Genomic DNA, 12,929 nt, shown 5'->3' with positions numbered 1-12,929 from the left:
TGGCTGTTGCAAATAGGGGAGAGAGATTAAACTCAACTCTTGTGAAGCAAAGGCAAGAGAATTGTAGAGTGCTACGGTGACCTAGTGCAAGAGAGCCTTGAGAGAAGACTGGCCATTGTGATTACTCGCAAATTGTCAAGTCAACTGGGAAATGAGAGCTATCATCTTTGGTAATTGCTTTTCAAAGAACGGCTCCAGGTCCTTGAGAAAGACATTTCTGGGAGGAGATTTATATTTCAAAGGGTTAAGGGAGAATTTAAAATTGAAATTTTTCTAAGTAAATGCCTTAAGAAAAGGGAAAGGGTCTATAGCCCAAAGGACTCAATCTAGTACAACGGAGGTGAATGGTAAGCCAGTCTTAATCATGTAGGCCTTAAATCAATGGCAGCATCCCTACATTGTTTTATTTATTTTTTTTGCGGTACTGGGGTACATTCTTATAAGAGGGATCTTTATAAGACATGGAAAAGGAGAGGACTGAGCCCCAGAAAGAAAAGGAATTAAATACAGAGACAGAGATGAGAACATGTATCCACAAGCCAAGATTTGCCAACATTCATCAGAAGCTAAGGGAGAGGCAAGAAATGGATTCTCCTCCAGAGCCTCTAGAGAAACGAACTCTGACAACACCTTGATTTAGGATTTTTGGCCTCCAGAACTATAAGAAAATGAATTTCTGTTGGTTTAAGCCTTCCAGTTTGTGGTTGTTAAAGCAACTCTAGGAAAATAAACACCATGTTTTTGGAAGTCTCCCTCTTTCACTTGCTATTTAACTTATCAAATTTCTACAACTCATTTTAAAGCTATCAGAATTGTCTTCTCCTTATTCCCTTTTCCCATAATTGATAGTGTCAACCGAAGTTATGGCTTCTTCCTCTGCATTATGTTTATAATGATGATGGTAAGTATGAGAGCTAAAACTTGTTTAGTGTTTGATTTATCTCTTTGTAATATCATAAGGTAGGGACTGTTATTCTTCCACATTAAGGATGATGTACCACTAACTGAAGGAACCAAAATTTGCTTTAATATATGTCTGGGTGCAGAGCCCATGTGCTTAACCCCTTTATATTTGTTTGTTTATAGTACTGAATATTTATCTGTCTTATTCCTCATATTTTCTTGCATTATAATTATCCATGCATTTTTTTTTTCTTTTTTGGTACAAACAATTCAAAAGAAATAACTAGAAATCACAGGTGCATATGCATATTTATTTAATTTTACTTTTTAAAGGTCTTTTAACATTATGTTATCTGCATTTTTTTTTTAATTGAACACATTCTTCAAAAAGGAATTTTAGGCAACTTGCTTGAATTCTTTTAACCTTTAAATGATTTTAAGATTATGTCTTATTTTTCTTTTTGCAACATTTGCCATAATTCTTTGAATATTAGAAATGCCTATATTTCATTAAAATGAATATAGTTAACCCCAACATTAGCCCCTCCATGTCCTCAAATCCCCAGCTTTCTAGGCTCACATTTTTCTTTAGTTTTAAAAGAATGGTGAAAGACCTGGTTCAGCATATAGTGAGAAGCTCAATCTTCTTCTCATAACATTTCCTGAATATTATAGACTGGGAGAAGGCTCCATTTTCTATGATCACCTGTTACTTCAATTGTTTTCCTTTGAACTCTTCCTGTTGACTCCACTCTGAGCTCATCTCCCGAGACTGCTGTCCTCTCAGTCCTCTTGCTGTATCCAATACTACTCTGCTGACACAACAGTGTTGTGGGATAAACTGTTAGTGATGGCTTGAAAAAATCGAGGGTTGAAGCTTATTATAGGTTTTATGTTTCCATCAGCCATTCAGCAAACAGGACAGCATTCAGTGAGTGACAGGTGGCACTGTGTTGCACACTAAGGAGACAGTGGTCCCCAAAAAGGTGAAAGTTTCTGTGGTCATGTTTCTAGTCAAGAAAACACAAAATTCACCCAGGCACAGGACAAATGTAGAATTACAGTTCAGGTAAGGAAAATGAAAGAAAGGTCCAGGATGGGTGGAGAGCTACGTTGGTGGCCTTGAACTGAGAGCTGAGGGTTGAGCAGTCATTAATAAGCTCTGCAGCATGGATGGAGGGTGAAGGGAGAGGAACTGGAGAGTGTCCACAGCATGTGCCAACAAGAAATACTGTGGAGAAGCAAGGTAGATGGCAGCAACTACAGGAAAGCCTTGTGCTAGGGCACATAAACCCAGAGGCAGAGAGAGAAATAAGTCTGGAGAAACCATACTTAACTACTTTAACAAATGCACAGTAGTATGTTTTAGGCTTTCTTAACAAATGTGCTCTTAATCCTGAAGTTAATGGGGAGATATCAACAGTCTGATGGAGGAGTTTGATATGATACATTTTGTATTTTAGAAAAATAATTGACTTCTAGGAGGAGACAATAATAAAGTAGGTAAGGAATGGTGGATGCAGGGATTTTAAAAGAGGGAAGTCTTAGACCAGGTGAGAAAAGATGATTTGGCCCAGGGAAGTGCTGGTGGACATGCAAGATAAATAGAGGAATTTGAGAAGCATTTAGAGCAGTATAGAGCGATAGAACCAGGTGCTGTCAAGGGAACAGGACGGACGAACAGGGGGGTCACGAATGTAGAGCTCACTGAATGGTATAAGCAATAAATTGGAAAACATTAATGTCAGATATTCCAGACTAAAATTCAAACTGTTTTGGATATGGAAATTTCTCAGGAACTATCTCTCTTTAGGCCCCTCCCTAGGACTGTCCTTGACGTCCACTTTCTCTCCCTCAGGACCATCCTCTACCATCATCTAATTGTTTACCTCTTTCTGGGCTCACACCTTTCCTTCATAATAACTTTAATAATGCCTTAGTGTGCAGGTAATTTGACACTAAATCTCCCTTAGTTTGGGATCCAGCTTAGCATTTCCAATAATTTTGTCATGCTGTTGCCAAATGACCACAGTTTCACCCTTAGCAGTACAAACACCTACAAGAAGCATTGAAATCACATCATTGTTTCAGTGTATCTTAGATCACATTACCAGTCCCAGGCTTTCATCAGAACTTCCAGGGTGTGGGGCAATGTATAGGGATGGACTGAACACAGTCTACCCCTACTTCCTCAAACCCTTCATGTCCAGCATCTCATTTGCTCCTGATCAGCTATAGCATTTACACCTGCTAGGCAAAGATTGCCTTTTTATCATCATCTAGTTTTCATTCTATGTTTCATGCTGTACCCTCAAGCATGCTCATTTTGCTAACCCCAGATGACTCACAGAAACTAAAAGCTAACACAATAGTCTACACAGAGTAAGGAGTTTATGTTAACAATGTAGAATTCAAATGCTTAATCATGAAGTATGTCTTAGAACTCTGTTTCTGGGTAGGAAAAATACCTATCCCTAACATAAGCTCTGTTCTTGTGCTTTTTTGAAGGGAACGTCCTTCTTTATCAGAACTTCCCATGTTTCCATATCCAGATTTCTTCACCAAGGCGGATAAGGACTTGGCAAAAATTGTTGACTATCACGTAAGATTGACTGTCTTAAACCAGCAGCAAAAGCTGTGTTCAAAATTATAAAATGTAGTACTGAGGTGAAAATATTAGTATGTGGCATTTAAAATGGAGTCATGATTGATCATATCTCACAATGCTATCTGCGTAGTGAGATGCATGAGGTATACTACACCTCAGTGCCTTCACTGGGTGCAGGAAACTTGAGAAATACTAACCTAATCCTGTTTCCTGAATTAGTACTGATTTCTTGTGACAAGAATCTAATATTGAGCACTGAACACTGATTTCTTCTACAGTGTAGTTCTAATAACAGAACAAAAAAAATTTGACTCAATTTTTAGTGACCATTCTTTACCCTTGACAGATTAGAAAGACTTTTAATCACTTCATTCTTAATACGCATTAAAGAAGCAGTAGCAATATAAGGCCATTACATAAGACATTTTAATTTATTGTGCTATATTTAGCCGACAATTGCTTACCTAAAGTCTGTCATTTTGTGCCTACATTTTTTTTTATCAGTAAAGCTGGAGTAGGAGACTTTATTTTTGTGTTTTCTTTGAATGCAACAAGAATTCAATAACATAGAAAATGTGTTTAATTTTATCACCAGTAGCTCAATATCTATCAGATTCTGATTATATTACAAGATTAATTCTTCACATTTTGTTTAGTTATCTCAAGAAAAAATAAGGAATTATGTCATTTATTGGTTGCATTAAATTTTTATATGCCACATAGCAAATATTTAAGCCACTCTAGCAATAAAGATAAATATTGGAGTTTGGAGACTGATTGATATCTTAGAGTTCAAATGAGAGTTACAATATGGTTCCACTGTTCAATAATAAAGTATTTGTAAACCAATATATAATCTATTTGATGCATTCTCAAAAAATTTAATGGTCCCTAAGGCTTCCTAGTAAGACAGAGGAAAATATTTTGAATGACAGAAAAGAGGCTGGGAAATAGCTTCTAACAACTGTCATCTTTTGTTCCTTCCAAGGGTATAAGCGTTATCCAGGTAATTGCTGCCATTGGACATTTTAAATTATAGCTAAAGAAGGGTAAAGTAATCCTGTCTGAAACTGTGCTTGAGAATTTCTAAGATCACAGTTGTTTGATATGTAACCTAATAAAATAATTAATATTTTTTATATTTTATTTGGGAAAGTTTAAATTGTCTCTGAATATTATATTATTAAAGTATTCATGGACATATCATTTCCTTCCAGATGTATAAATAGTTATTTGTACTTGTATTTCACACTTTTCAAAATGCTCTTACTTTACCAATTAGTTTAATCTTCACAAAAACTCTCTAAAACATTTGTCATTAAGAATAAATTAGTTCACAGTTCAGTTACTTGGCCAAAGTTTTCAGGTTAGTGAATTATTGAGTCTATGCACAAAATCCGACCTCCAGACTCCAAATTCACTTTCCCATTTTTCATGGCACTTCAAGTTCTTAGTATATAGTCTCTACCAGAATTGGAGGCCAGAGGATGGGATCTGTAATATTGACAAGAAGCAAAAACATATCCCTGCACCTACATGTATAATTGCCCTACAAGACAACTGACTTGTGAGTGTCCGTAATATGCAAGAGATAAGGGAGATTCCTATTGGTTCAGCAAATATTAAAGTTCCTTTTGTAGTGCAGGAGTTCTGTAGCATGATCAAATCACTGAGTACATGGGATGAATAAAGGTAATACTGGTACTTCCATTTCCCAACAAGTTCAAGTATTTGCGCCTCCTCCTAGCTACCATAATGGAGGATAATAAAGCACATTCAAATCAAGACAATACAATGATTTATCTACTAGTCATGGTCAGCTGAGACAAAAATTAATTTTATCTTTTCTGGGCCTAATAAAATGAAAGATTTTGATGTTATTGTGAATTCCAGCCATGCCAAGTTCCAAGGAAGGAAATAAAGAGGAAGGGTGACCTTTTGGACAATAGTAATATGGTACCCCTTCTTGGCAGCTTTCATATATATCAATTCATTTATACATGATGTTTTGGATACCAAAAGTTTTGATTTTACTGATAGTTCTTAAAACTTAATCCTTTGTGGATTTCTCACAATGTAAGTAGCAAAGTATGAGTTAGGTACATTGACATACTGCATACAAGGTACATCAGTTATCTTTATCCATAGAAACAGTCATTACTAAACCAACTACTACTTACATAGCATAAATTGGTAATTTTATTAAACAGATTATTATTTAGTTTATGTATGTGAAGGAATTATGTGTCACTCTTGAATACATAGAACTTGTAGACTAAACTAAAACATGAATTTAAGCCTGTGCCTGAATGTTCTGGATGTTTTGCTTCAATGTTCAATGTTCTATATATTTCCTGCAAAAAAAAAAAAAAAAAAAGGTTTCTAAGAAACCAAATATGTGAGTATTAACTGTGTAGATGCAATCTCAAGGTAAGTTCTGATAATTTGTATTTCTTATGTCACTCAAATCTAACTGGGATATATAATATAATAAATGTATGTGATGATATCATTATGCTTTGAGTTTTTAATGATTCAGTTAGTGCATTATAGTTATATGTAACAGTTTGACATAATCACACATGTATGAAATTTAATTTGCTCCATTTCAGTCCTGGTGGCTCCTTTCTGTTGCCCCCAGCAGCAACAATCACACGGGAAGGAATCGGAGGTGAACTGGGAATGAACTACTTCTATTATCTTTCTTTAGTGGACTGCTTTCTTGCTTACTTGCTTGTTCGCTAGTTTATAGAGGAAGAGAGGCTTTGCTTAGAGGAGGAGAGACTTTGAGAGGAAGAGAGACTTTGCTTAGAGGAAGAGAGGTTTTGCTTAATTTTAGAGGTGCTACGCTTTCAGAGAGACTACACTTTCAGAGGAGCTATTTCTTAGAGTTCTACTGCTTCTTCTTAGAGGTGCGTGCTAGAGGTGCTTTCTATCAGAGGTGCTTCTTAGTGGTGCGTCCTGCATACTGTGTCCTTCATTCTACGACCTAGAGGTGTGTGCTTAGTTCTCCATCCTGCAATCTCCTCCCAGGTGAAGAGAATGTCTTATATACACTAAGGCAGCCAATCAGCTTAGGATTAAGTAGCACGGTTGGAGCATGTGCCATGGTACCAATTAAGAAAGAGGAGCATCTGTTGATCACACCTTGTTAACACTAATTATGCTCCACCTCTTGGCCCAACGCCAGCCGCCATCTTAGAGCTACTTAAACATGTCTCTACACCTTTCCCTCCCCCATTCCCCTTCCTCCTCTACTCTACTGGTCTTCTTTCTGTTTATCTAATCACTTTTAATACTTTATATATATATATATATATATATATATATATATGACAAAATAACACTTTTAATGCTTTATATATATATATTTGACAAAATAACACTATATGTTGTATGAATGTTTATACAGCATATAGTGTTATTTTGTCAAATATATATATATATATATATATATATATATATATATATATGGGTGTATTCACTACAGTATATTTATACAGCATATAGTGTTATTTTGTCAAATTCATTCCATACTTCTCCCCTGTCCCATCCCTCCTCCCTAATGTCATTCTACTACAAGTACTTTGGCATTTTATAGAATTATATGGCCTTCAGCAAGGCTGAATAATATCTATGGACTCTAAAGTTTAGTACTACTCATTATTATCTGTACATCTTAGTTGGCAAATAGTAGTCACGATTCAAAGCCCTGATGCTCATAATAATCTGTAAGTTAATTTATAGGCTTCTTAGCTCAGTCTGGTCATTTGTGTATGTGCATGAGCTGAGGGTGACTAAAAGCACCCTGTAGGTAGTGTCCTTAGGCATTTCTAACATTTCATGCTGAGTCATTCTTCCCTGAACCTTTTTTTGTCTGAAAGAGGGTTTACCATTCTTTTAACCATTTCCCTCCTAAAATGAATTAAGATAGGAAAAAAAAAATTGTCCTGATGATGTTTGATTGATTTTTCATCATAACTGCCAACACTGATTACTCAGTCCTAAGACTCTTGATGTGATATGCTGCTAGTGGGCCCGTTGAGATGAATGCCCTAGAAGTGGTGTACTGCAGAGTAAGCACTTGCCTGACCATTAACTTCATTTCAGTTTCATACGGAAAAGTGTCACAGTTTACCTCTCACTTATATTTTTTTCTATATTTTGTTTGTTTTGCAATTAGTTTTATTTTCATTATATGATCCCGGCTGTCATGTAAATATTAATATTGATGAAGAAAGTAAAATCCTTTAGGATATTAAAAAAAAACTCTTTTATCTCTTCTTTCAAATGATTTGTTATCTTTAAGAAATCCTAAGAAGGAATTCTATTCTTGTGGGAATTGTATGAGTTCTAATAGATGGTTTGTATATTTTCCTAGTATGATGGAGTGTAAGATTCCTGAGGATCATCTGTGGGAAATAAAAACTAAGAAAATTGTATATAAGATTCTTCATTTTAAGAAACTAAACTGATTTTTTCCCCATGGAAATTATATGTAAATGAAGTTTTCTCTCTAACAGTGGCAGACGGAGCTGAATTTGCGAAGGAAAGAAGAGGCAATAGTTGAGGCCAAAAAACTCAAAGATAAAGAGTTAGAAGAGAAGAATCACTTTGAAGAAGTTATGAGGAAAAGGGAAGAGAAACTACATAAGCAAACCAAACCTTATGAGCTTCCTCAAATGACTGAAGCAATTTCTTTAGAGAAGAAAATGACTCACAAAAAAAATGGAGTCCACTTTCCCACAAATTAATAACACGAGACCAAGATAGGTCCACATTAGGATTATTTGTTGTATTAATCTGAGATCATTTTGGGGAAAAGAGTTGTCATCCTGGTGCAAGCTGTTCAATAGTCATATCCTGGTCTTACGTTGGTAATCAACTTTTAGTCACGGTTGAGTGAAGTGATTTCTCCAGTTAAAATTTCCAATTCTCTAGCTAATGTTTTTCTCAACTGATGCTTGTCTTGTGATAGTATGGCATTCTAGATCAATCATTCCCAGAATGTTGAGTTTCATTGGACTGTAAGATGGAAATGAATTGCAAATTAATGAGTCACTGAATAAGAGTTATTTCTTGAAAATAGAGTGAGCATTTGCTTACACTCCTATAATCACTATTATTCAAATAAAAGAAGTTGTGGCATCTATGTATATTTGCATTTTATTGTCAACATGTAACTAAACACTATGTCAGAAACTTGAATTTGCTAAATTGCTATACAAAAACAAATCTGGAAGGGTCGGTCACCTTAGATGGGCTTGATCTTTAATGAATGGCAGCAGAGACCTCTGAGTGGCAGTGGTTTTATTTTGTCAGATGAGTTTATGACAATAGATTAAGATGATCCTGCAAAGTGCAATATAAACTATTGGAGACATTCATCCTATCAGTAGTCATTTTTAAAGAATATTTCATCTGAAGCTCTCAATCTATGAGTAATAGCAATGAAATGGGGTTCCTGTGGTGCCTTCTATTCCCTTTCTGAAAAACATAGGTAATATATTTTTCAATTTCACACACACAGGTTGGAGATACCAAAGAGACAGGTACATTATGAGGGCTGTTGAATGACCACGCAGGTCAGAAGGGTAACATACATTAATGATGGGAGCTGGAGAATGCCTACACCACCTAAAGAACTGTCTTGCCACTTGACTACTTGCTGAAATGTATGAACTGTGTTGTAGAATCTCCTAGTCTTTCAAAAAGAAAACTTCAAACAGATTTTTTAAAAAATGAAAGTTATACAGTATATTTTTTGGTCAGCTTTTGTATTATTGGGACCAAAATTCTGACAAGGACAATTTAGAGAAGAAAAACTTTGTGTGGGGTTCATGGTTTCAGAGTTTTAGTCGATAATCAGTCGACTCCATAGCTCTGGGTCCCAAGATGAGGTAGAATATCATGGTGGAAGGGCATGGCAGAGTAAAGCAGCTCAGAGCATGGCAACAAGGAAACACAAAGAGTTCTGCCCACCAGGGACAAAATATAAACTCCAGTGGCAGACTCCCAGTGACCTATCTCCTCCAGCCACATCCTACCTGCCTATAGTTACCACTCAGTTAATACATACCCACTAATGAGGTTATAACTCTCACCTTCACCTCTGGAAATTTTTGCTTGTCTCACACATGAGCTTTTGTTGGACACCTCATATTTAAACCCTAACACTAAGTTTCAAAATGTTGCAAGTAATTTTTTTATTATTTAAATTTTTTATTAGTGCATTATAGTTATTCCTAATAGGGTTCATTTTGACATAATTATATAAGCATTGAATATAATTTGCTCCAATTCAACCCAGTACTTCTTTGCTTCCACTCCTCCCTCCCTCTACACTTCAGGTATTCTATTTATTTATAGCTTTTTAAAATTAATGTACTATAGATAGACATAAAGGTGAAATTCACTGTGCCATATTCATATATGAACATGGGATAGTTTGGTCAGTTTCATTCTACTGTTCCTCCCTTTTCCTGTCCCTCCTCCTCTGCCCTCAATCCACTTCCTCTAATCCATGGATCTATTTGCATGGGATTCCCTCACACTCTTATTTTGTTCCAGGTTTTACATGTAAGAGAAAAAAAAATCAGTCCTTGACTCTCTGGGTCTGGCTTATTTCACTTAGCATGATGTTTTCCATTTCCATTCACTTGCTAGCAAATGCTATACCTTCATTTTTTTTTTAATAGATGAGTAGAACACACACACACACACACATATATATATATGTATATATATGTATATATATGACATATTATTAATCCATTCATCTGTTGACAGGCATCTGACCTGATTCCCTCTCTTGGTTGTCATAAAGTATGTTGCTATAAACATTGCTATGACTGTATTCCTATGGAATGTTGATTTTAGATCTGTTGGATAGATACCAAGGTGTGGAATAGCTGTGTATGTGATGGTTCCCTCCTACTTTTTTGAGGAGTCTTCGTACTGCTTTCTGGAGTGGTTGTACTAATTTGCAGTCCCACCAACAATGTATGAATATACCTTTTACCCCACATTCCATTGGCATTTATTATTATATGTGTTCTCAATAATTGCCATTCTGACTGACTAGAGTGAGATGGGATCTTAGTGCAGTTTTGATTTGAATTTTCCTGATAGCTAGAGATATTGAGCATTTTTTCATATAGTTCTTGACTATTTGTATTTTTTCTTTTGAGAAGTGTCTCATTAGTTATTTTGCCCATTTGTAAATTGGATTGATTCTTTTTTGGTGTCTTTTCTTTTTAGTTTTTATATATTCTGAATATTAATCCCCTGAGAGCAGCCCATTCTGTAGGCTCTCTTCATGCTCTTGTTTCCTTGCTGTGTAGAAGCTTTTTAATTTGATGCTATCCCAATTACTGATTCTTAGTTTTCTTTCTTTTACTTTAGGAATATTATTCAGGAAGTTGGTGCCTGTGCCAAAATATTGGAGTATTGAGCCTACATTTTCTTTTAGCAGTTACAGAGTTTCTGATCTAATTCCCGGGTCTTTGATTCACTTTGAGTTGATTTTTGTGCAGGATGAGAGATAGGAATCTAGTTTCATTACTCTTAATAGGGAAATCTTAACACCATTTGTTACAAAGGTTATCTTTTCTCCAATGTATGGTTTTGGTATTTTTTTGAATATTGGACGACTGTATCTATGGGGATTTGTCTCTGTCTTCTAATTCCATTGGTCTGCATGTCTGTTTTGGTGCCAATGGAAGTAATTTTTAAAAATCATATATTTTCAGGTTAAGTTTGACATATGAGCCACAGTTTGCAATCTATATTATGTCAGTTTAATGTATCATTCTTTGCTTTAAATAACAATAATGTGATAGAAAAATCTTGGGGGATGAGTTTCTTTTTTCTTTCATGTACAGCTCATTCAAACTCGTATTTCTCTTTTCATTTTTTCTTATCCTTGTGTTCTTCTACAGAGAATATCCAAGTTGTCACCAATAAAATTTCTTCCAACTATCTCTTTATTCACATGTGAAGATAAATCTCTCTTCATAAAGACCAGCCAGTTCCATTTCTCTGAATCGCATTCCCTCCAAAAGCTTGTTCCATCAGCTGCTCGTCATCTTCTAAGATCTTCCCACCACTCACTTCTAAACCTGTGGAAGTCCCATGTGCTCTCATCCTTCCGTCCAAACCACTCTCTCCTTAAGACCACTAATGCCATGTGCCTTACCAAACCCTGGCTGCTTTTTTAAGTTCTTTCTATTGGTTTACAGGCAGATGTAATCACTGAGCATACATTGAAGGGAAGGAACTGGCAATCTAACTGCTACTTGTAAGAATTTCAACCAATCCTGCTGTTTTCTGCAACTTCATTAAAAGAAACCTGGTGCCTCTATTTCTGAAACTTTCTGGCATTTTGAGGCATAGTCTTATCTGCCTTAAGGCTTTACCATTACTGACTTTGGTTTATTTTTCTCTTCTCTGCTTAGACTTGATCGTGCTTGTTCAACTGCTTTCTAACCTCCACGGTTTTCTTAGTATTTCCAACATCTATTGTCCTTTATCCTATGGATTCATACCTTTCTTTTAATAATCCTTTTGCTATCAGTAAATGGTGATTTAGAAGTGAGAAAAAATAATCTATATATAGATATATATGGAGAAGGATAGAAAAGGAGAAAGATAAATGGTTAAAATCTTTAATTCTTTAGACTTTAATTCTTAAATTTTTAATTTTTATTTAGCAATGTAGATCTCTCACAGCTGTCTTATGTTTCTGACTCTTCCCAAAATATTAGTAAAGATTATGCTTGTAAATGTGGATCCACATCCTAGTTATACCTCTGGTTAGCTATTATATAGTAGGCAAGTTTCTGAACCCTTTTCACTTCCATTTGCTAATTTATAAAATGGATATAATTTATATAAAGATTGCCATCAATCAGAAACTTATTAGGAAAAAACTCTTATCAATCATTTTAACAGAATTGATGTCAACAATTATTCTAAAAGGTATTAGAGAACTGAGAAAGTGAGAAAGGAACATAGAAATAATAAAGAAACGGTAACTGAAGAAAACTGCTACCATTCCTACATCCATGGAATCAAAAAGATGGGATTACCAGGATGTAGGGATTAGAGGAGACACCCCACGAATTGAGGCTCAGGTCAATGATGGGGTACACTGTCCAGCTATTGCTGGTACTTCCAAAGGGCAGGTTCTAGGAGCCCAGGAAGAAAATGGAAACCTGAACAAACTGCCTACTGCTGAAAACACACTTGCAGGATGAGAAAGGAAATTGGTAGAGTCCATGTCTTTATCATCTCAATGCTCCTGCATGTGCTCTTGTTTCCTGGCATCACACAGCAAAGGAGAAAATGGTAGATTTGGAATTGTCACTAGTTAAAATAACTGGAAAGAATGTGTAGCATAATGCCTAGAACACACTAC

General features: G+C 35.6%; 1 protein-coding gene across 4 annotated transcripts in view; it reads left to right on the top strand.

Moving 5' to 3' along the window:
* The window catches only part of Tmem232 (transmembrane protein 232), a 266,848-nt gene extending 258,232 nt beyond the window's left edge, over positions 1-8,616 (top strand). For 2 of the 4 annotated variants that reach the window (XM_047555713.1, XM_047555717.1), the window contains 2 exons: positions 3,412-3,505; positions 8,035-8,616. In XM_047555713.1, coding sequence (XP_047411669.1) covers positions 3,412-3,505; positions 8,035-8,265 — 325 coding nt within the window. In that variant the 3' untranslated portion in view covers positions 8,266-8,616. Of the gene's footprint in view, positions 1-849; positions 902-3,411; positions 3,506-8,034 lie in introns of all 4 variants that reach the window. The other 2 variants (XM_047555714.1, XM_047555716.1) reach the window with 2 other exon arrangements.
* The last annotated feature ends 4,313 nt before the right edge of the window (positions 8,617-12,929 follow it).

The sequence above is a fragment of the Sciurus carolinensis genome, chromosome 6 (assembly GCF_902686445.1).
Source record: "Sciurus carolinensis chromosome 6, mSciCar1.2, whole genome shotgun sequence".
NCBI lineage: Eukaryota > Metazoa > Chordata > Mammalia > Rodentia > Sciuridae > Sciurus > Sciurus carolinensis.
The sequence above is the reverse complement of the archived record's forward strand: the minus strand, read 5'-3'. Positions and strand labels throughout refer to the sequence as shown.